This window comes from Felis catus, chromosome D1 (assembly GCF_018350175.1).
Source record: "Felis catus isolate Fca126 chromosome D1, F.catus_Fca126_mat1.0, whole genome shotgun sequence".
NCBI lineage: Eukaryota > Metazoa > Chordata > Mammalia > Carnivora > Felidae > Felis > Felis catus.
In genome coordinates, this window is record NC_058377.1 from 89,235,274 (window position 1) to 89,259,082 (window position 23,809).

Sequence of the window (23,809 nt, forward strand, 5' to 3'; positions counted from 1 at the left end):
GCCATCAGCCCAGAGCCCGACGCGGGGCTCGAACTCGCGGACCGCGAGATCGTGACCTGGCTAAAGTCGGACGCTTAACCGACTGCGCCACCCAGGCGCCCCTCATGCCACTTTTCATGTCACAGCATCACAGCCTCCTGGTATCTGTCGGCCAGGATGTTAAGCCTCTTCCCATTCACGACCTCAGGAAAGCCGAAGGCAGCCTGAGGTCTCGCATTCCACGCTCACCTGGGTGAATGAGGCAGGAGTCGCACTCATTCTCCTCGTTCCTGCAGCAAGGGATGGTGTAGCCCACTACCTCCTTCTTTCCAGGGCAGACGCATTCGATCTGATCGTACTCACAGCACTCCCGACACATGATATTCCACTCGGCTCCCGGGCAGGCCTCATTAATGACCGTGTACTCTGAAATGGAAACCGGCAGCTGAGCACAGGGGTTCTGGTAGGAAGGGGTAAGACCCATGAGGGCTCTACTGGGACGATGCAACCTTGCCCTATAAATGCATCATCCTGCCTGAACGATAGAGAAGGCCGTGGGGATTCTTCCTAGGCCAGTGTCTCCAAAGTGGGGTGCCTGACCTGAAGGGTGTTCAAAACCATCCACCGGGGCACAGACGAAATTGTGTTAGAAGTATTATTCATTTTTATTCCTTAAAAAAAAAAAAAGCTAAGAACTGATGTTTTATCAGTATATAATCTGTGCGAATACACAAAAATAATCTAAACAAGTATACATTTCTTGAGTGTCTATGCTCATTTCTATTTTTGCTGGGGTGCATCCGGCTACTGCTTACAGCTACATAGGTTGTACACTGCACAACTCCAGGAGGAACCACTCGACTGAACACCTGTAGAGCATAGCCCAGACATTTGGGCCATCAAAAAAGTTCGGAGACTACTCTGTAGACGAGGCCATTCAAGTTCAAGGCTAATTGCCAAGCAGAGACCATGTCATTTCCTCCAAACTTGGCTCCTCGATTTTGCAGCATGCCATTTTTATCGTATCTTCAAAGCTAACACCAACAAAAAAGACAAAAAGTATCTTAATTAGTATGTCTGGGAGAATTTCAATGTTTTACCAGGGTGAACTCATTGGCAAAACTTCATTCAGTCCCCAAATACAACTGAGCGTTCTTTCCCATGAGAGAGAGAGAGAGAGAAAAGTATTTCTGGGTAGAACTTCTGTCTTTCTTTCTTTTTTAAAACATACCTTAAGTAAATGAAAAAGAAAAACCATCTGGTAAAATCTATAAGAGGACTCGGTTGGAGGCTGCCCAGAGGAACCCAGCCTAAAAAACAGACTGAGTTTTGATTGGCTCTTTTTTCTCATCCACTCTCAGTTTCTAAAAATTTTGCACAAAGACGATGACTGAAGAAGAAATAGGTCAGATATTTGAGGGAGAAAGCGAATCTGGCTTCTCTGTGAAGTCGTCCCTGAAAACCCTGGGCAAGGATCCCCCAACATGCTTTGCAGGCCCACATAAACCAACACTAGGATCTGTGGTGGCTTCTGACCTCTCGAATTTCACAGTTTAGTTTTCTGTTTTCCCCTCCTAAATTTGGAAGCCTGACGCTGAGCTGATCATCCTTAACCTGCCAGGTAGAACCATCCAGAGAAACTATCACCATCTCCTGTCAGCCTCAGGTCATAAGAACATTCTAGCATCATAGCAAGGAACCACTTGCATAATAAGAGATGGTTCCTGACATGGAATAAATTTAGCTTTTTGAAAAATTTTCTAATTTTCCCCCCACAAACTTTGGCCAGCCAGCAAAGGTCCTCATGATGGCATTTGGGAGTGATTGGTAGAGATTACTGTAATGTCACTAGTGAGGTTTTGTTTCCCCCACTAGTTTGCGGGCCCCACCAGGACAGACACCGGGATAGATACTCAGCTTCCCACGTTTCTGATGTTGGCTGGATGAAGTGAATGACTTCTAAAGTGTAGACAAGGGGCGCCTGGGTGGCTCAGTCAGTTAAGTGTCCGACTTCGGCTCAGGTCATGATCTCACGGTTTGTGGGTTTGAGCCCCACGTCAGGCTCTGTGCTGATAGCTTGGTGCCTGCAGCCTGCTTCGGATTCTGTGTCTCCCCCTCTCTCTGCCCCTCCCCTGCTTGCTCGCTCTCTCTCAAAAATAAATAAACATTAAAAAAATAACTTAAATAAAAGAAAATGCAGATGAGAACATAATGGTTAAAAATGAGAAAGAGCAGGAGAAAACACAAAGGTAAATCTCCATTGTATTTGGCAACGAGTCCTTAAATACGACCCTTAAACATGAACAACAACAGAGAAAAAACAGATAGCTGGGGCTTTATCACAATTAATAAATTTTGTGCAACAAAGGGCATGTCAAGAAAGTAAAAAGACAGCCTACAAAATGGGGGAAAAGATTTGCAAATGAAAGATTTGATAAGGGCTTCGTATCAAACATACATAAAGAACTCCTACGATTCCACCTCAGAAAGACAAACAGGCAAGTAGCATGAAGACGTATTTCTCCAAAGAAGATAAACAAATGGCCAATAAGCTCATAAGAAGATGGTTGACATCACAAGTCACTGAGGAAATGCAAAATAAAGCCATGAAGAGATACCAGCTCACAGTACCAGGGTGGCTACAAAAAAGAAAAATAAGAGGTGGCAAAGATGTCGAGGGACTGGAACCCTCGTGTGCTGCTGGTGGGAAGGTAAGGTGGGTGCAGTGGAAACCAGGGTGGCGGTTCCTTCAAAGGCAGACACCGAAATATCACTGAGGCCCAGCGATTCTACTCCCACCTACCTTCCCAAACAATCAAAAACAGAGACTCAAAACAGATGCGTGTAGGCCAATGTTCATTGCAGCATTATTCCCCGGAGTCAAAAGGTGGAAACAACCCAAGTGTCCATCAGGAGATCAGTGAGTAAATAAAACGTGGTGCAGGATACGGTGGTACTCAGCCCGTGGAATATTACTCAGCCATGAGAAGGCATGCAGCACGGCTGCGACCTGCAGGTGCCCAGTATGGACAAGATATGGAGAAAAATAAACAAATTAACCTGCACTTGCCTTTGAAAACCTTCATGGCTGGTGTGAGGGAGACAAGAAAGGAGGGTTGTTGTGTGGGACGACTTCCACTATCACTGACCGATGTGGACTACAGTACAGTATTAATAAACTCTTGTCATACGCCGTATTTAATGTAACTGGCAATAAGGCAGCAGAGGAACGGGTCTCTATCTGCAGGCAGCCGGACCTAGAATGAGGCAAAGCATTCCTGAGCTTACTCTTGTATGGAAAAGCAAACGACTGTCCACGGGTGCTTCGAAGTGACAAAAAATACACCCGTGCCAGTTGTGGGCACCTTCCAATGTTCTGAAAAATCCCTGATTTCTGCCAAACACCACGGCCTGAGACCGAGCCTCCAAGCACGGGAGATGATCGCCCACCATCCCACAGCGAGAGAAGAGACAGAAGAGCCATTGGCTCAGCTGTGATCATGTGACATTCGGCATCACATACTACTCAGATTGCAAGACATGGCTCGTTTCTCAAGTTAAAATTTATTAGAAATGCTTGCTTGTTTTGCACAACACTCACAGTCCAAGGTTTTACTGTATAGCATACCAGTTCCTTACTTAAAATGTTCATGTTGGCTCCCACCGCATTTGGAACAAAGCCCAAATGCTCCGTCATGGCCCACAGGCCTTTGAGAAACCACCACTCCCTACCCCTCCAAACGTTTTCTTGGCCATGGTCTCCCACCTTCTAGAAGTTTCTCAAAACCACCAAGCTCTTGTCCACCTCCGGGCCTTCACGTTTGCTTTTCCCACTGCCTCTGTTTCACCCTTTTAGGCCTTATGATAAATGACACCTGCTCAGACAGGTTCTCACTGATTTCTCCCCTGGAAGTGCATAGCTCCACCCCCCCCCCATGATAATCTCTACTGTAAAGTGTTCCCTTGTCTAGCCCTTACCACAACTTATACTCATTTTCTGCATTTCCATTTACTTGCCTATTGTCTGCATCCCTTACATGACCATAAGCTGGTAGGAGCCACATCTAACTTGTTCACGGCTGCTAGGGAAGGGTCTGGCACACAAAAGGCGCTCAATAAATGCTTATTGAATGAATCCGCCTTAACACCCGAGCTACCTCTCTTCAATTGTCCAGTATTTCCATCCAGTAGGTCCAGCTTGGAGCTACAAGCCAGGGGAGCTGGCTTCATCCCATAATTTGCTATTGGAACTAAGGCACTTTCCATCTGTAGAGAAGTGCCTGGGACAGTGGGTCCAGGCTGCCTACCTTGGGTCCAGCCCCCACCTTGTCCAGCCGTGCACAATCTGAACCCCGGGAACAGCAAATATGCCTGTGGGGTGTGGCTCGTGTCTTAGCCCTCCCTCTGTTCACCTTAGGGTAAGCCCTACATCCTTCAGGCTTTTCTAAGAATTTATAAGCACGAGTAACTCCTGGGAGGGCAATGGCAGGATAAAAGTAATTTGCAACTTTTACAAGCCTTTAAACTTAAGAAGGCCAAGTGAGGTCGGCTCTACTCCAACAGAGAGTGACGTCCATTTCCCCCTAAGCAGCAGGCAACACCTCTGGCCCAGCCATGGAATATTCTGGCCTCCTTTTTACCCAGAAATTAATTCCCTAAAATGCCTTCATTGACATTTCTTTTAACTTCAATGAGCAAGTCCACCTCTGCCCTCCCAAGCCCATCATATTAACTTCATAGGTAACGTCCCAGGCGCCGTATCATCTTAACCAAAGGGAATGATCCCGGGAAGCTGTTCTGTCTGCCAGGTCCACCAACTTGCTCCTTTTCGAGGATTCTGTGGGTGGCAAACAGAATAATGGCCCTCCCAAAGATGTCCACATCCTAACCCCCCAAAACTATGAAAATGTTGCCTTACAAGGCAAAAGGGATTTTGTAGATATAACTAATTTAAGGATCTTGAGATGGGAAGAGTATGCTGGATTGTCCAGGTGGGCCCAGCATCATTGCAGGGACCCTCGTAAGAGGGAGGCAGGATGCTCAGAAAGAGGTGACAACAGAAGCAGAGACTGGACTGACGTGCTCTGAAGATGGAGGAAGGGACGACGAGCCGAGGGACACAGGCAGCTTCTGGAAGCTGGACAAGGCACGGGAACAGACCCTCCCCTGGAGCCTCCTGAAGGAATGCAGGCCGGCCGACACCTCGATTTTAGCCTCAGGAAACTCATTTCAAACTCCTGACTGCCAGAACTGGAAGAAATGAAGGTGTGCTGTTCTAAGTTACTAGTAAATCTGTGGTAATTTGTTACCGCGGTAACATACTAACAGAACTAACATGCTGCGTCTTCTCAGAAAAAATAAATAAATAAAGGTTTAACCACCCCGTCCCTCAGTTTCCCCACTGAACACAGTGCCAAGAATACGGGTGAACTGACAAATTCGTTCTTTCATTGCACAAGTATTTACCAAGTGTCTGCTTGTGTCCTGTAGGAGGCTGGGTGCTGGGATATGATGGAGAGAAAAACAGGCACCCTTCCAGCCTTACAGAAGTCACTATTTTGTAGAAGAGGAGACTAAGGGCAAATGACCTCACAAACACATAATCACTAACTGTGGTAAGGAAACTTCAGGATGCTCTGAGAACAAATGGATGGTCATGAAGGGACATTAGTACCAAATCTATGGGACTCACAGGGTTGCTGGGGGGGGGGGGGGAGGACGTTAAATACAACCACAGGTAGAGGGGCACCTGGCTGGATCAGCCAGTGAAACAGGTGACTCTTGATCTCGGGGTTGTGAGTTCGAGCCCCCACCTGGGGTAAAGCAATTACTCAATAAATAAATAAATAAATACATAAGTAAATAAATCTTAAAAAACAAAACAAAACCAAAAACTCAGAAATCCGTGTAAGTGCCGGAGGAGGCAATGGTTTTCATGGTTTTGTGACTCGACCTGTTCCCTCTGGTCTGGCAAATCCATCACCCTTCTTCCTCCCCAGCTTTAACAGAGACGAGAAGGTGCCCTCAAAATATATGTGTAAGAAATAAATAGATAAGTGAAATATTCTGTAAGAAATAATTAAAGTTGACCAGCTGAAGAGATTTTAAAACGCGGTAAGCAGACAAAAGCAATCTCCTGGACTTTTCCTCCCTCCATTTCTTAGAATTACATTTGCAGAAAAGGCATATTGGTCATTTGGCTTTTGCTGTATAGATTTCAGGGAATTTCAATATGGTGCTAGAGGCCAGTTCCAGAAAGTAAGGTTGAGAGAAACCTCTCCAATAGCAGAAGTTACTGGATGTACGGGTGAATACTAAAGCATGTCAGCATGTGTTTACCTAAAGTGCTTTTACATTGTTCATGCAATTTAATCTTCAACGTGACCCAGGGAAGTAGGTTTTTCTTTTAAGTTAAAATGATGTAGCCTCACTTCTTCACTTGACCAGCGAGGAAAAGGAGGGAAAGAGCTAGGTAGGAGAAGAAGTAAAGAGAAATGCCAAAGCTTTTCTGGGCAATTAATTCTGGGAGGACGGGAGGCCAATACAGACGGGTGGGCCCAGGGAGGGGGTGAAAAACCCACGGCTCAGGGGGCAACGGGCCAGGACCGCCCCCAGCATGAGCAGCTACGGAAGGTGAGCAGATTGTACTCTGTCGTCCACATTTAAGAACAAAACCTTATATAAGCCGCAAATGCTCCTTATCCCGTCAGCGCTTCCCAGGAAGGAAGCACAAATAAAGCACAAAGAACTCGCCTGGGATAAACCAAGGCACTGAGAACACACGTCCATGACGAAATCGAGCTCCGAGAGTTCTGCGGGCCACTCACACTTCTTCATGCCGAACTCTTCCACTGGGTAAAATATTTACGGTTCTCTTTTTTTTTTTTTCATGAAACACTACACATTTTAATATCAAGGATTCCTTATGAAAGCTTCAACAATAAAATCATCAAGGAAGGAAAAATATTGAGCAATATCCTTAATATTTTTGCTGTCTGGATAGACAGCAAGCTTCAAGTTGTCTTATTCCCACGGACATATATATACACATACAGATACTGATACGTGTGCACACATAGTCTTCTGGAAACTGGTGACATAGATAACGTTTCCGGTTAGAAACCACTGTTTCTTTTTCTTTACTTCAATCATGGATGTCTTCTCTTGACACTTAGGAGTCTCCAAAAGTGGTTTTAAATTGCTGCATAATTATCTCACGTGTGCAGGTGCCCTCTCCCCTCTTTTTTAATTTTTTCATCAAAATTAAAGGGGCAGATGGGGCGCCTGAGTGGCTCAGTCAGTTAAGTGTCCGACTTCAGCTCAGGTCATGATCTCGCGGTTCGTGAGTTCGAGCCCCACATCAGGCTCTGTGCTGACAGCTCAGGGCCTGGAGCCTGCTTCGGATTCTGTGTCTTCCTCTCTCTGCCCCTCCCCCCCGCTCACGCTCTGTCTCTCTTTGTCTTTCAAAAAATGAATAAACATTAAAAAAAAATTGTTTTTTAATTAAAGGGGCAGAGAGAGAGCGGGACAGGGAATCCAAAGCAGGCGACAGGCTAACAGCAGCAAGCCCCATGTGGGGCTCGAACTCACAAACTGTGAGATCATGACCTGAGCCAAAACCAAGAGTCCGACACTTAACCGACTGAGCCCCCCAGGTGCCCCAGAATCTTAAGCAGGCTCCACGCTCTGTGTGGAGCCTGACACGAGGCCCAATCCCATGACCCTGGGATCATGACCTGAGCTGAAATCAAGAGTTGGATGCTCAACTGACTGAGCCACCCAGGTGCCCCTGCTCCCCTCTGTTTTAAATCAGGGCAAATAAAAGCAAGAGAGTTGCAAAGTACTTTGGTATCATAAGCTCTGTCCTCTCAGCTGCCATGTTTAGAGGCATAAGCCAGCCTAGCAGCTCCTATCCAGAGGAGAGAGTCCATTGTTTTGGTCCAGCTTTGGTTCTTCCAGAACTCACTGTGGAAAATGGAAGGCACTCGAGCTCTCAGTCCTGCTCTATCAGTGGGAATACCAAGGCAATGAGGACAATGCTGACCAGCTAGCCCAAGTTCAGCTTTCATACACATGGAGGTCGAATGAATGAATCAATGAAAGAAAGCTGGCTGATGTCATTGTCACCATCATTATTTTGCAGGGTCCCTCGGCAGACTGAGTGTCTGCTTGAAGGCTGTCCAGCTCTGATCTCTCCCTCCTGCTGACAAGATGGAGAGCCCAGAATCCTCAAACAGCAGGTGCTAACCTCCACAGGATGGTGGGGGACGGTGTCCCCATAGCCTTCAAGTACTGTGTTCTCAACACGACATTTTAAGGAAATAACTTGGAACTGATGGCCGTTAAGGTCCATCTGAAAAAACCCAGAGGATTCTCCATGAAAACAAGGGTCAGCCTGTTCCTTGCAAGATGGAAACATCAGTTGTCAGATGAAAGGCCCTGGTGGAGACCACCCCAGAAGGTGGCAAAGAAAGGCACTTTTGTCAGGTGCTCACTCCTCCTTGATGTTAGAGCCCTCCTTTCTGTCCCCCGAAACCTCCAGGTCCTCCCGTGTAACCACATGTAACTAAAATTTCTACTGAGCCTTTACTGTCCTGCATTCCGTAAACCTTCTGAGACCAGAAGGGGGACAAAAGACGCATAACTCGGGAGTGCCTGGGGGGCTCAGCCAGTTAAGCGTCTGACTGCGGCTCAGATCATGATCTCATGTCTCGTGGGTTCAGGCCCCACGTCGGGCTCTGTGCTCACAGCTCAGAACCTGGAGCCTGCTTCAGATTCTGTGTTTCCCTCGCTCTCTGCCCCTCCCCCACTCGTGCTCTGTCTCTCCCTTTCAAAAAATAAATAAACATTAAAAAATGTGGTCTGCATTCCCCATACTGAGGTCGGGGCAGCCCACGCCTTTCCTGACTCCCCCAGGGTCAGACCTCCTGCTTGCGGGATCGGGATCCATGACAGGCAAACCCCAGGCAGGCAGGATGGTGAGTCAGGGGACAGGAGATGCTTACGCCATGCTGACTGGGCCCTCGGGGACTCCTTGTCTCCTCCTAAGCCTTTGAGAACCAACCTGTCAGCCAGAGACCCTGGGTCCCAGCCTGGCTGGGTTCCCCAACTCGGTGACCTCTGGCTGCCCCTTTTTACAGCTCCTCTTGTTAATGAGATAATGACAGCTGTGGAGTCAAGGTTTTCGTCACCGCCTCTGGGTATCAGGAGTGAGAAAACTTCTCAGGGATTCTGTAGAAATCTGGTTTCTAGGCATGCACACAATGGGGAGGGACGGGGAGGTAAAAGTCAGTGTGTCACGAGCTGTCCCTACTCACCCTTTATTAAGCACACTGTTCTCCGCTGTGGTTCTCCCTTCCCTCCTCTGCACCCTGGGCCCCGATACCCGCAGGGCACGCCCACACCAGCTCGCTGAATCCTCAGAGCCACCCCTCAAAGTAAGTATTATTTTCTTCGCTTGACAGATGAGGAAACTGAGGAACAGACAGGGTAAATAAACTGCCCCGGGCGGCACAGTTTTCAGGTGAAAGAAGGAAGATCAGAACCCACCTCTTTCTAGAGCCGGAGCCTAGAAACGGGTTCCTTCCAACACACTAGCTTCATTCTAAAGAGTTCACTCCCCTGACTTTGCAGATTAAAAACTAGGCAGTGACGAAATGGACACGTTTGGGAAACAGACCACCCAACTTTTAATCCTGAAATCTGTCCCTCTTTTATGCTGCTGGACAATGGCAGACAAGACACCTTCCCCCAAAGCTTCAAGCGGAGAGGTGTGGGCCGATGGTGTTGTCGACGTCATTGCGGTGGAAGAAGGCGCTGCGCAGAAAGGGCTTTGAAAGAAAAAGTACAGATTTGTCAAGACATTACCAATATTCTCTGCAGGATAAAGAGCCATCACGTCTTTGGCTAAGACACAGATGGCGAAGGGAGTGAAGGGGGTGAGTAATAATGTCTTCTCCTGAGGCCCACACATACATGGCATTTTTCAGCAGTAGGCTCATGTTTAAATCATGGCATTCCGAATTCCTCGCCTTGCTTCTAGATTTCTTCGTCTCTTTTTCCTAATACTCCCTCTTCAGACACCCATTTAAATAGGACATACCTCACCTCCTGCTGCTTCTCTTCTAGAAATAGAAATTCGACACCCATAGCCAGAGGGAACAAAACCTAAACTCTGGCATTTGGAAGGGCCCCCAGTTGCCATTATCTTCAACAACTGTGGTGCTGGAAATCCTTGAAGGACAGCTGCTTTTGGGTTACTTCCATTGTTGGAAAACGAGCGAGCTGACTGGGTCTTATTTTCTCAGGAGAATTGGCTACTACAAAAAAAAAAAGTTTAATAATGCCTCTAAAAGCACTTGGCAATCGAATTCAGCAAATTATTACATCAACCGAAACATCAGAATGGCCAAGTTAAAAACAATAAAACTTAAGCTCTACCCTAAAAATCCAATCTGGATTTCCCTGGATCCAAGAATTCTACCAACCACCCCACCTGCCCCCAATCTTCCACACTTTCAAACCCTTCTTTCTGAATCGGAGCACGTCAAGGCTACAACAGGAGTCTTGGTCGGCCACATCTCCCTCCTTGCCAATAGCTTCCAGGGTTAGTGTTACTGTCTTCAGATCCAGGGTCACTGATGCCCGGCAGAAGCCAGATTTTCCTCCTGCCAGAGCCAGCTGGCCAACAGCACTGGTCGAATGTGGAGGGAAGTTGAGTGAGGATGATGCGTTTATGATGGTATGTCCTGTTCACGGAACCCTAAGCTGGCAGCAGCTTCAGGCAGGCTAGCCTTCATTAGAGCTACCTCCCCCAGCTCTGTGGGCTAGAACAAGAGAAGGGGAACTTCTTTTTGCCTGAGGCTTCCTGCCTGGCTCCACCTTCGAATCGCAACAGGGGGTCAGGAGCGTCTCCTGTCTGGGACACCAACATTATGGATCCAGAATCACCTGCTCTGAAAAACACTGACCTCTCAGCCCCTGCAAGAAACTACCGTTCGCCCTGGTGCAAACACAGAGAAACTAAGGCACTGTGCGGAAGGGCATTTCCTCTAAGGTTGTAAGGTGGATGCATGCTAAAACCAAGGGAAGGTAGCAAGGCTCAAAGAGAGAAACTTACGGTGAATCTTTAGGGGATTTTTTTTCTGACAGAGCCACAGGGAAAGGGGATAGGACTGTGGACTGAGGCAAAGAGGGCCTCAAGGGGACCTTGTAACTCCCACCCTACTACACGCAGAACCGCCAGTGTTTCCTCTCGATACCCTGTGAAATGTGTGCTGGTGGGAAGGACAGTAGAAGGGAGAGAAGGAGACGACTGTAACTTCCTGAGCACTCCTGTTTTGCGAGGCGTTTCACTAACCTACTTTAAGTAGATTCTCATTTAACACCTGCAATAAACCCGTAATACACTACAATCCTCAGTCTACAGGTTGGAAGGTGGTAAGGCCACATGAAAAAGGTTAAGTAACTTGCCAGAGAAAAGCCGCCACGAACAACAGAGCCAGGACTCAAACCCTGCCCCATCCTTTAAACCGTAATACTCTACACCCCGTGTATATACATATTCATACAAACACACATCCACATCTCTACTCTTCTGTGTACGTGTGTATTCAAACTTGGACACATCCATACCAAGATATCTACATCAAAGGTGAATTCCAGAATTATGGCAAGTAAAGGCTGGATCTTTGCTGAGGTCATGGATGACTTGAGTCTCCTCTGGCAACTTACCCCTTACGGGAACAACAGGTCTTCTCCCTTACCCATTGCCACCGCAGTTATCCAATCTGAAACAAGTCAGGGCAGAGAGAAGGGGCAGGCAATGCTAGGGCCAAGAGAGAAGCCGTGCTGCATGACAACAAGAACAATATTTAGCAAAAGCAGGAACAAAGAAGTTCCCAGAAGCAGCAAACAGTGGGTTGATGAGCAGCTCAAACTCACGTGCTGTCTCTTTGGGATACAGCCCCAGTGTAAACAGCTCAGACCACTTCAGGGTGTGCAAATCTCGGTCACAGTCACTGGGCTATTCCCGAGCTGGCAAGCACCAGGGTAAATAACAAGGGATTGGAGACAAGCCTCCGGGTGTGCAGGGTGGGGGAAGGAGGAGTGGAGAAGAGAGGGTAACTGGTGATGAACAGTCCTGGGACTCAGTGCCTCCAGGGATTCGAAGGATGCTCAAGTAGCATCCTTGTGAAGGGGAGACTTGGTGACGGTCAAGGATACAGTCTAGTTGGGGAGTCAAGCCACAGCTCCATCACTCCCCAGAACTGCTGTGTCACCGTGGGCACCTGTTAATCAGATTCAGTTTGTCCAATGATCCCAGACCGACTGCATTACTGTAGGCAACCTGACTATGAGAAATGAGTTTTCTCAATGAACCATGCAGGTCAATGCTGGCAAGGATGTTTCTCAACATGAACGGGGCCAAATCCATGGCTCTTTCACTCTCTCAGGGAGTGGTAAGTGACTAGGACATCAGACTTCCTGCCCTGCCCTCAGCAGAAGGCTAATGAGAAGCCCCTGTTTCACAGACTTTCAAATTCCCTTCTTCCCTTATCCTCCATAATGGTGAGGTATTCTTCAGCGTTGCGTTCCTTATGGGCAAGGGAGTAGTTTGCCAAACTATATTCTAAGGAGCAGTAACTCCACTGGTGGTATCAGGTATTGTGTGAAAAGACATTCTGTGCTTCACCTTATAAAATGCTAATCACTGCTTTCTTTATCGCAGGGCTTAGCAGTGTCTATAAATGCTTTGTGCACAGTTAATCTCCACATTCCCCAGACATTTTTCATCATAACGCCCTCGGTTTTGTTTGTTTATTTTTGCTGAATATCTTCCAGCATTAGAATGCCACGAAACCCACTTTGGAGAAATGTCAGACTGGACCAACAGCTCTTTCGATAGATTGTTCAAGTGCCTTAAGGAAATGAACTTGTTGTTCATCATGACATCCCCAAGTACCTAGGATCGTGCCTGGCCCCGGGGTAGGTGCGTGATCAAGTTTGCTGAATAAATACCTGAATGTGGACACGTGAAGCACGTGTGATTCCCAGGGAAAGGTCAGTTCTGACAAAGAGTGAGGTTAGAAACGGCTCTTGCTGTCACACGGGAGTCTCGATGGTGCAGTATGAGGAATCCATTGGGTCTATTGCTGTGAATATTTTTGTTAACTGCAGTGTGTATCTCATTTCTACAAAGACTAGGGATGCTCGCTTGTTCTGTTCCACCAGTGGGCTGGCCAGGGGAGCCGGGCTTGCACAGAAGGAAGGCTGAGCACCACGCAGAAGCAGGCAGCCAACCACCCACTGGGAGGCAGAAAGCCAGACCAAGAAATCCTGCAACAAACATTCTTTACTGGCACCCAAACCCCGCTTCTGCTCACAACCAGGTGAGCCAAGGGGATGTGGCAAAGTACGGGAGTAGAAGTGACCAGCTAGAAGCTAAACTCAGGCAACGTGTCCTGGGACACCTCAGGTGCTCTCCACCTTCAGTGCTGATCCGGAGGGAAGATCCCAGCATGAGGGCGATTCACTGATCACATGCAAAGGAATCCTATGAAGGATGTGGAGAGGGGGCTCTGAAAAACACTGACCCTTCAGCTCCTCAGTCTTCAAATGATTCATTTGACTTGAAGCAAACTGGGTCAACATCCCCTCCATTTAGTGGTTTTCCATTCAACTGGCTGAAAAACCTTTTTTTAAAACCAATCGTGGATTCAGCTTATGAGGACAACTGCCTTGTCTCCCCATGAGCTAACGTTGCCTGAATGCGTTCCTCACTCTGTTCTGGCGGCAGCCCCGGTTTTCCAATCACCAAACCCACTGACCAGACTTCTACTCACACGGAGACTCACTGCCAAACCACTAACGCCGCCCTCTGAAACGGCCAGAACCTCAGGGAGGGTGGTGACACAGACACCCACACCGCAGGAATAAAGGCATTTCCCCAGCTCCAGAGGCAGAAGGGTGACAGAAATAGGTGTCTTCATTTGCTGCCCAGGCGATGGGGGCACTTCTCTTAACTGTTCCACGTTACTGTCTGGTAGACAGTAGATCCTTATTCATGGTTGAAATGAATTGGTTAAAGTCCATCTTAATTTTACTGGAAGGGGATGGTGTCTCCATCCCCTGCTATATCCATCAACTGTGTTATGCCAAAAAAGAAGGGGGAAAAATGCTTGCCTTTATTTATTCCAGGCCTGCTTCTCCCATTCCAAAGCGTTAAGGGTTTACACACTGATGATCTTGACAGAATAAATCCATAAAGGAGATAGGCCACATAGTATCAGGGCTGGACATGAAACACGGCTCATCCTTAACTCTATCCCTTTGCGAACAGACACGTGATTCCGATAATAAAAGTTAACCACGAGAAAAAGAAAAAGTCTCACTTTCTATGCTGATTCAGAATAAGACACATGATCTTGTGGACAGCGCTCCCAGCAACTGGTTAAAGTTTTGGGTCTCTGCTCAGTGCCTCAGTTTCCTTCAGGGAACGGCTCCCCCCAGTCCCAGATCCCACATGGGCCCACGGGGGCTTTTGATGCCTCTGTCCCTCCTCCCGCATCCTCTCCATCTCCGCAGTGGTGAGCATACGGCCTCACTGCTGCCATTCTGAGCACTTTCAACGCCCAAGGGATAACCAGATTTCTTTACTGACACCGTGTTCTTTTATGAGTCAGCCAAAATACAGCCAGCACATCTACCTACCATGGTCAGTGTCATGGAGGGCTTCAGTGTGTGTTACGGAGCCAGACTGTCTGGGCTCCAACATGGATGTCCAGCCATGTGGCCAGGGCGAGTACTCTCTACCTAAGTGCCTCCATGTGTCATTAAATAAATTAAACGTACGGCACATAGGACAGAGCCTGGTATTTACCACAAACGCCATTAATTATCTGGGTGGCCAAACTTACGGTCAGGTCCCTTATACACGAGAGGATGGGAGGCTATTTGGTGCTTCCATCATCAAGGGTGAAGGGTTTGAGGTACAACCCCTACCCACTCTGCTGTCAACCACACGGGCTCTGGGTCTGTCTCACAGATAACTGTACCCCAGAAAAATGAAAGGAGTGGAGCTGAGCCAGGAACAGTGGAAGGTCCCATTGACTAAAGAGTACAATACCAACTCTAATTCTCTGCCTTCCTTGAGTAGTTTTGCTTATAGGTACAAGGTTTGTTTTTTCCTCCACATTTCACTGTCAGCCTAATGCCTCAGCCCAGACCTTATGATGGCTGACAAGCAGAATTCCTTAAACACAGACCAGGCTTGGAAGCTGGTAGATGTTTTGCCACTGATCTGGTAGCTTTCAAAGCTCCAGCTGGCCTCTGGCCCCTTTACCCTGGAATTCAGGAACTGGAAAATGTAAACACTGCATTTCCCTCTTCTCTCAAATTAAAAAAAAAAAAAAAAAAAAAAAAGAGGGGAGGGAGCTGGGCTCTTGTGACTTTCAGATACCCCAGAGTGAGGGTGACAGGTCCTCCCACATTTGGGGGGAAACGGGGCACCAACTTCCCTCATTTATCACTGAAATGGCACCTCCCCCAATCCACACATACAACAAATCAATCGCAGCTTCTAGAGCTGGTCTCAGGGGAGGCAGGTAGAGACGTCTCTCTTGCATGGGGATTGGCCGCCCCTAGTGGGACAGGTGGAAATAATTTCTGACCTAAGGCCGGTCACTAGATCCCCCCAGACACCATTATCTCAGCCATTTCTGTCTAGCCAGTGTAACTCAGATGTCGGTAAGTTTAAATCAAACCCTCAGTCCATGCCAGTGGTATTCCAAAGGTATTCCCTAAGACTTCTGGGTATTTCTGAGAGACTCACATGCTTTAAGCCACTTCTGCCTTTGGGCTCCCATGTCCAAAGGTGTTTTGTCCCCAGCTTATTGACCCAGACATACTACCCAGCTTCATCCTCTGTTTCCATCAAAAGCTCACTCTTGAGAGCTCAAGGGAATAAAACATTTTACTGAAGTGTTGGTGGTCACAGAGGTTCTACATGTTCTACAAAACCCCCAAGTTTATATTCACATTCCTTCTTTTCAAAGTCCTGTCAAGGGGCACCTGGGTGGCTCAGTCGGTTGAGCATCCTACTTCGGCTCAGGTCATGATCTCACGGTCCATGAGTTGGAGCCCCGAGTCGGGCTCTGTGCTAACAGCTCAGAGCCTGGAGCCTGTTTTGCATTCTGTGTCTCCCTCTCCCCTCCCCTCCCTCCCCTCCCCCCCCCCCCCACCCCCGCTGCTTGTGCTCTGTCTCAAAAATACATAAAAACATTAAAAATAAAGTAAAATAAAAAAATAAAATAAAATAAAATAAAATAAAATAAAATAAAATAAAATAAAATAAAATAAAATAAAAAAGAGTCCTGTCAAGCTACTCAATCCTCTCATGTGTTTCTCCCCAACCAGCACCGAGCGCTCTGCCTTCTGGCTTTCGCTCTCCCTTTCCGCCCCGCCCCTCTCAGGAACGCAGTCAAAGTCTCACTTGCCAGTAGGAAGTAGCCAGGAACATACACGTAGGTTGAAAAGGTGGGGTGTCTGGCCATAGAGAGGACCAACCTACCTTCAAATCCTACCTAAATACTTTTGCAGGCATTTCGACCCAAAGACTGCCAGACCTTCAGCTCTACGAGTCTCCCTCTTTGCCGCAGGCGACCAGTTGCCACCGAAACTGGGGCTAGCAAGGACTCTCTCCTACCACACGGGTCCTGAAGCCGTGCCAAGCGGAGACGTACGTCAGCATAATCGATCCATCCGTTAGATGCGGGAATTTAAGTCACCCGGGTACCAGGCGAGTTTGAGCTCAGGAATTAGACAGTCTGAGCTCACCCGAGGCTCCACTCGTCTGCCTGTGCATTCTTTGTCTTTTTCATCATGATTGCAGCAAACTTTAAGTAATGCAAAATTTACCATTTCAGTCACTTTTCAGTGTTCCGTTCAGTGGCTCGTGCAAACAACACCACTATTCATCTCCAGAACTTTTTCATGATCTCACAGTGAAACTCCACGCCCGCTAAACGTGAACTCGCCCAACTCTCTTCCCCTCCCCCCCAGCCCCTCCTGGATCTCCCTGCTCTGTGCACCTTCTATGAGTAAAACCACACAGTATTTATTTTTCCTTTGTGTCTGGCTTCTTCCACTTAGCATGTAATGTCTTCCAAATTCAGCCCTGCTATAGTCAGTGTCAGCACTTCGTTCCTTTTCAAGGCTGAATGGTATTCCAGTGGGTATAGATACCACACTTTGTCCATGGATGGACATCTGGGGTTGTTTCCACCTTTTGGCTATTGGAAATGAGGCTGCGACGGACACTGGTATACAAATACCTGTTCGAGTCCCCGCTTTCATTTCTTTTGCGTATACACCCAGAAATGGAATTGCTGGGTCAAACGTTTAGGGTTTGTTTTTTTTTTTTGAGAAACCAGGCCAGTGCATCCTTGAACAGGTCACAGAACCTCTCTAAACCCCGTTTGGAAAATGAGGATAATAACAGCCCCTACCTTATTAGGGTGGCCTGAGAATGCATATGCATGCACGGAATTTGGCTCAAAGACTGGGCACAGCATAAAGGTCCACAGATGTTTCATCACGTTGCCGTCGGAAATTAAGGTGCTCAAAACTAAGTGATCTCCAAAGTCGCTCCCAGCTCCAAAAATCCATGACCCCACCATCAAATTATTTTCCCGGTGGAGAAGCCACAGCTCTTAGTTATCGATCGGGGGAACACTGTCTTCGTGGTCCCCACGAGAATCCACCCCAGCCAAGATGGCCCAATTTCCCAAGCTCTCTCCTTGGAGTTTGCTAACACATCCCATCATAAACCAACATCTCATTTTTCTTGCCACTCCTTTCCCCTTGCTCTCTTTCCACATTCCCTGTCTCGGCTGGTTGCTCCTGCCCACTGGATATCTGGGCTTCAAATTATCTTCCCGGTTGCCTCTACGTTCGTTCTCCGCAAGCTAATGTCTTTTGGAAGCAACAGTTGCAAAATTATCCATATTAAGGTTTCGTTCCCAAGAGTCCCATATTTTACATGAGTTTTTCCTCTTAGGCAGAATCCTGCTGGCAAAGCCACTGCTGTCTGGTGGAGTCACTGGAGTCGGGTTTCTCCCCCACATGCTGTTTGTGTTGGGTTGTCACTTGGCCTAATGTTTGCATTCTCACCCTGCAGCATGTGTCCCGTGTCGATGAGCCACAACCACCTCCTGTGCCATCCGCACAACATCCAGTGGATGTTGACAGTTCATCAAACGCTCGTTTTAGAAAAGCAATTAGAGGAAATCTGCTTCCAGGCTCTTCTAGACGGGGCCAGATTCAGCATTCCAGCCGGGAGTGGACTCACTCACTCTTGGAGGAATTATTTCCCTTCTCCACTCTGTTCCTCCCTCTCCCCTCTGACGGTGGACGTTCAACCACCAAAATAGCCTCACTAGGCACGTGAGGCTGCTGGAAGGTGCTACGGGGTTCCGTCAACAGCGTGACTGCCAGGCACCCTTCCCGAAGCTTTTCCATAGCCAAAGGTAAAAGAGATTCTCGGGTCAGGAGTAAATGGGTTTTGTTTTCCAGATCCCAGGCAAGAAGAGAGGGGCAGCTGACCTTCGTTTTTTAACTGGCGTGGGTTTGAGCCATCTCACCTCTGTGTTACAAAAAAGGAAGCAGGGGAGGGTTGATGCAGCCACGAGAAACTAGTCCTCGGAGCCCTGGTGCTCTGGGAAGGAACCCCCCGATGGAGTTGGGCTAGGGCCACCAAAAGGCAGAGACGAACAGGGAGGAATCCTAATGAAAGTTGGTGACTTACCCCTGGGCGAGCACTTGTGTTTATGGATTATCAGGCCCCTCGTGGGCTCCTTCTTCCTTCAATATTTATCGTCCCCAGATGCCACTGAGGCAAAACTCCAATGAAACACCCCCGCTTGAGAGCAGAGCGCCAAGGAAGATTTCACCTGGGGCCGGCAGGCTACAGGTGGAAAGTTCTGACCAAAATGGTTGGTTGGTTTGTTTTTCATGTGTCCTGGCTTTTTGTTCATCATGAAGGGACGTGCCTATGGTCGAGTCCTCTATCTATACAGCAGGCTATTGACTTTAGGCCCTCAGCACCCCCACTTAACCCTGATTCATTCCCGGACACTCGCCAGCTACCTGCAGCAACGGGGCGCCCACCTCTTAAGTAGAACACAGGGGACAAGTAACCAGCAAGGTGACAGGTAACCAGCACAGAAGGCGAGTAGCAAATGCTCACACACTCCCTGCTCCTCCCCAAGCTGCCCTGTTTTGTCACATCTGCACACGTCAGCCTGCCCTTCCCTCAGGACGTCTCACCTACCTCCTGACTCCTGGCCCCGCTGGAGCCAGGTAAGGACAGAGGCACCCAGAAGTCCCCGCTTCTCTGCCTGCCAGCGAGCAGTTACAAGACCAGTCTGCCATTCCCTCGCGGGGTCAAGAGGCCCCACAGGAGCTCTGGGTCACATTTCAGCCTCAGTTGTCCCGGGAGCCCATTTGACATGGGGTTTGCGGCTCAGAAAATGATAGTGAAAAACACAGAAGCCAAAGCTCTTTCCAAACAAACACTGTGTGTCCCCAGAAACGATTCTGCACTTTTAACCCCGGCCGTTTTTTGCTTGTTTTTTTTTTTTTTTCTCTTCTTTCTCATTCTTATGGGAAGGAAGTGTATATATGCTGAGTGGGTGAATCTCCCAGGCTGGGGCTCTGTTCTGAAGGCTGGGACTGCAGGATTTCAGCAAGCCACAACCACCAGGAGGAACACCCTTGCTGCGAGCCTTGCTCTTGGTTCGTTTTTCTCCTTCCCGCTTCACCTCTGGGGGGGCTCTTTCCAGGGGAAACTTCTCCCTCTTGCTAGTCAGAGGGGGTGAATCAGACCGGATAGATTCCCGGAGGTACTTCTGTGCTTTACGAAGATAAAATGAAAACTAGGAAAATGCACTGGAGCTGGTACCCTTTCCTGAGGCAGTCCAGTCCCACCAGTTGGGATGATAAAACGGTGCCCCATTCTCAGGGAGGACAGACGCTCCAGCACCAGCAGCCAAGCCCCCCAAATTACATCAGCGCTGCCTCTGCTCCCCCCAGCCCCCCACCTAGCACCACCACCTCTCGGGGCTCCCCCCCCCCGAGGGGCGGGGGGGGTCCCTTCCATACCCAGGAGGGAAGTGCCCCTGGGGGGCCCTGAACGCTACTCACAGTACCTCTAGGCAAGGAGGAGATGAGAAGGAGCTGCAGGAAAGTGAGCCCCAACTGCGTCCAGCAGCCCAGCTCCATCGTTCCCGCGCCGGTGCCTGAGTGACTGCTGGGGAGGGACCGAAGGGAGGCTGGGGCAGGCGGCTCTTACAGGGACCTCCCCAAGCCCCAGCTGAGCGGGAGCTCGGGTTTCAGCTCGCCAGGCTCTCCCATCCTCGTCCGAGGGGAACCACCTTCAGCCAGAGCGACGTCAGCCCAGACCTCTCCTCTCCGCTGCCTTAACCCTTGCGGGGCCCGGGAGGTGTGGTCACGCCGAGGGACGCCCGGGGCAAGAGGCCAGCCTGAGTCAGGCTGAATGCCCAGAGCCGGGTTGGAGCCGCGGGGGCAGGGGTGGGGGGGGGTGATGCTGGGGGAGGGCTGGTAGCACCCCTGATGGGGGTAAAGGTAGGCGGGACGGTGGGGCAGCTCAGGTGAGGCCCGAAACCCCACCCCCACCCCACCATCATCCCACAGGAACCCTGCCAGGACTACAGACTCAGTCTGACTAAGAACGTGGCCTTGACCGGGGAGAAAGGGAGACAACCCTCCCCCCCACCCACCTCTATCCCCGAGTTCTGCTTCCCCCTCTGCAGCTCCTCCAGGTGATCACAATTTGAAAACCTTATCCTTTGCATCACAGGCATCTTCCTCTGATGCCCAATCATGGAGTGTTCAGGAGCATAAAGTGTGTGCCAGGCAGGGAAGTAGGCTCAGGGATAAAAGAACACAGAGGACCCTGCCGCCTCCGTTGTGAGAGCAGCAGTCTAGACACAGGAATAGCAAATGACATCTCAAATGAGGAGAAAGAACGCTTATTAGACAATAGCTGATTTTTTTTAAATTTTTTTTAACGTTTATTCATTTTTGAGACACAGAGAGACAGAGCATGAATGGGGGAAGGTCAGAGAGAGAGAGACACAGGATCAGAAGCAGGCTCCAGGCTCCGAGCTGTCAGCACAGAGCCCGACGCGGGGCTCAAACTCACGGACCGTGAGATCATGACCTGAGCCGCAGTCGGACGCCTAACCGACTGAGCCACCCAGGCACCCCTAGACAATAGCTGATTTTTAACATCAATCTCTCTGTGCTAAGGATCTAAGTACCTTACACGTATCAACTCATTCATTCCTTGTAATTAACCTATCATCTCCGCTTTACAGGGAGGCAGACTGAGTGGATGAGCATTCAACAGCTCATCCAAGGCCACGCTGTGGGTAAGTGGCACAGCCAGGGTTTGAACCCAGGTCCAAAGGCAGCAGTCGTAGCCGTCGGGCTCTACCACTCCCTAGGATGCTGTGAATATGGCGCTAAAGTGCCGCAGGCACTGTGTGCGTGTGCAACAGACGGTCCTGTCCACACAGCACGCACGCAGAAACCCAAGCCTCCGAGAGGAAGTGACGTGCTCAAGGTCACTCAGCCGGAAGCAGCAGGGCAGGATTCACAGCCAGGTCTAACTCAGGGAAGCGTTGGGGCTTCAGGCCATGCCTGGTCCCGGTTTGCACTCTCACATGAAGAACCCGTGTTGGGAGAAGTGAGTGATCATTCAGGCCCAGGGCAGCGGGAGATTTACCTGAACCGGGGAAGCTTCGCCTGGAGCCTGGGAGACAGGGAGGATGTCAACCCAGGCAGGGGCGTGGGAAGGCCTTTCTAGGAGGAAGGACTAAATTTGACCAGGGCCACCGGGAAATAATCAGTATTTGCCTGCATATAGTACAACTTTATACTTATTCTTGTCCCCAAAGGATCCATGGCAATGTGTACCATTAAAATACATCTTTAACGGTTTGGATAAACAATATCAGTACCAGAACAAAAGCCAACTCAGGAGGATAGACAACGTGTGTCGCGTGGATGGGGCAGAGAGCAGGAAAAGAGGAAGCAAGTGGTTAGGGTGTTTGGATTTTATTCTGGAGCGAATGAGGGGCTCTGGCGGTTTAGGAGCAGGGGTGCTGAGCCCGAAGCAAATTTCTAGGAAGAAAAGCCACCTTGGCATCCAGACCGAGGGAAGGAGGAGGCCAAGGCTGGCACTGGGAGCACATCTGAGACTGTTGACAGACTCGGAGTAAACAGTAAGCAATGGAGTGGAAGGAAAGAAGGATGGGCGAAACTTAGGGAAGGGAGAGCCCCCAGGGCTCAGGCTAGACTGGATAGGCAGGGGTCTGGCCCAGGCACTCCTCTCAGAGAGAAACTCCTAAATCCCAGTGCTGCTCCTGGGGCCTATTGCAGAGAAGTGACCGTGAAGAGGAACTCGGCAGTCAGAGCCCTGTGTTCAAAACCTTGATTCACCACTTTCTGACTCTATGTCTGTGAGATCACACAAAATACATGCTGGTCTCTGGCCCGAGCTCCTGGCACAGAGCGCGGACACCCTTGCGTCTCCTGGGTGATTCGAACGTCTTTGGTCCTAATGAGGCAACTCTGGGTGGGCTCCAGGATAGGGCCGGTCACTAGAAAGATCAAGCCATGACTGAAAGCTTGGAATTTTCAGTCCCACCCCCTATTCTCTTGAGAAGGGAAAAGGGGTGAAAATGGAATTAATGGCCCGTCATGCCTAAAATGACAAAGCTTCCGGAAAAATCCCAATGGTACGAGGTTTGGAGGGCTTCCAGCTTGGGGAACACCACCACGTACCAGTAGGATGATATACCCCAACTCCATGGGGGGATGATACACCCCAACTCCATGGGGGGATGATATACCCCAACTCCACGGGGGGATGATATACCCCAACTCCATGGGGGGATGATATACCCCAACTCCATGGGGGGGATGATATACCCCAACTCCATGGGGGCAGAGAAGCTCCTGACTTGGGACCCTCCCAGACCTCCCCTACGTATCTCTTCATTTGTATCCTTCGTCATACCCTTTAATAAACTGGTAAATGTAAGGGCTTTCCTGAGCTCTGTGAGCCCCTCAAGCAAGCAATCGAATCCAACGAGGAGGAAGTCAAGGGACGCTCCAGATTTGCAGCCAAGTGGGACAGGGGTTGTGGGTAACTTGGGGACCTAGTACTGGCGGTTGATGTCTGAAGTGGGGGACAGTCCCATGAGACTGAGCCCTTGACCTGTGGGATGTGGCACTCCCCCCAGGCAGTGTCAGGATTGAGTAAACTTATAGAACACCCAGCTGGTGTTGCAGACGTGCGTGGTGCGGGGAAAACCCACACATACCTGGTATCAGAAGTGTCCAAAATGAGTATGGTAGTGGTCCAAGAGTAGGGGACACACCCAGAAGAAGGAAGGGCAGGGGTTTGGGGGTTTTTTTCCTAATACAATGACCTAAACCAAGCTAACTGACTCTTTGAATCTCAGTCTTCTCATCTGTAGAATGGAAATAATCATCAAACTTTGTAGACGGGAGAATTTAGGGAGACTGTATATAAGGCCCTTAGCACAGTGCCTACCTCATACTAAATGCTCAATGAATAGTAATTATTGGGACGCCTGGGTGGCTCTGTTGGTTAAGCGTCTGACTTCAGCTTAGCTCATGATCACACGGTTCATGAGTTCGAGCCCCCATCAGGCTTTGTGCTGACAGCTCAGAGCCTGGCGCCTGCTTCGGATTCTGTGTCTCCCTCTCCCTCTGTTCT

General features: G+C 49.2%; 1 protein-coding gene across 2 annotated transcripts in view; it reads right to left on the bottom strand.

Moving 5' to 3' along the window:
- The window catches only part of PAMR1 (peptidase domain containing associated with muscle regeneration 1), a 75,941-nt gene extending 55,493 nt beyond the window's left edge, over positions 1–20,448 (bottom strand). The window contains exons 1-2 of one of the 2 annotated variants that reach the window (XM_006937193.5): positions 20,187–20,448; positions 229–405 (exon numbers count right to left, since the gene is read on the bottom strand). In XM_006937193.5, the coding sequence (XP_006937255.1) occupies positions 229–405; positions 20,187–20,259 (250 nt within the window). In that variant the 5' untranslated portion in view covers positions 20,260–20,448. Of the gene's footprint in view, positions 1–228; positions 406–19,309; positions 20,029–20,186 lie in introns of those variants that run through there. The other variant, XM_045039138.1, reaches the window with a different exon arrangement.
- Positions 20,449–23,809: the final 3,361 nt, after the last annotated feature.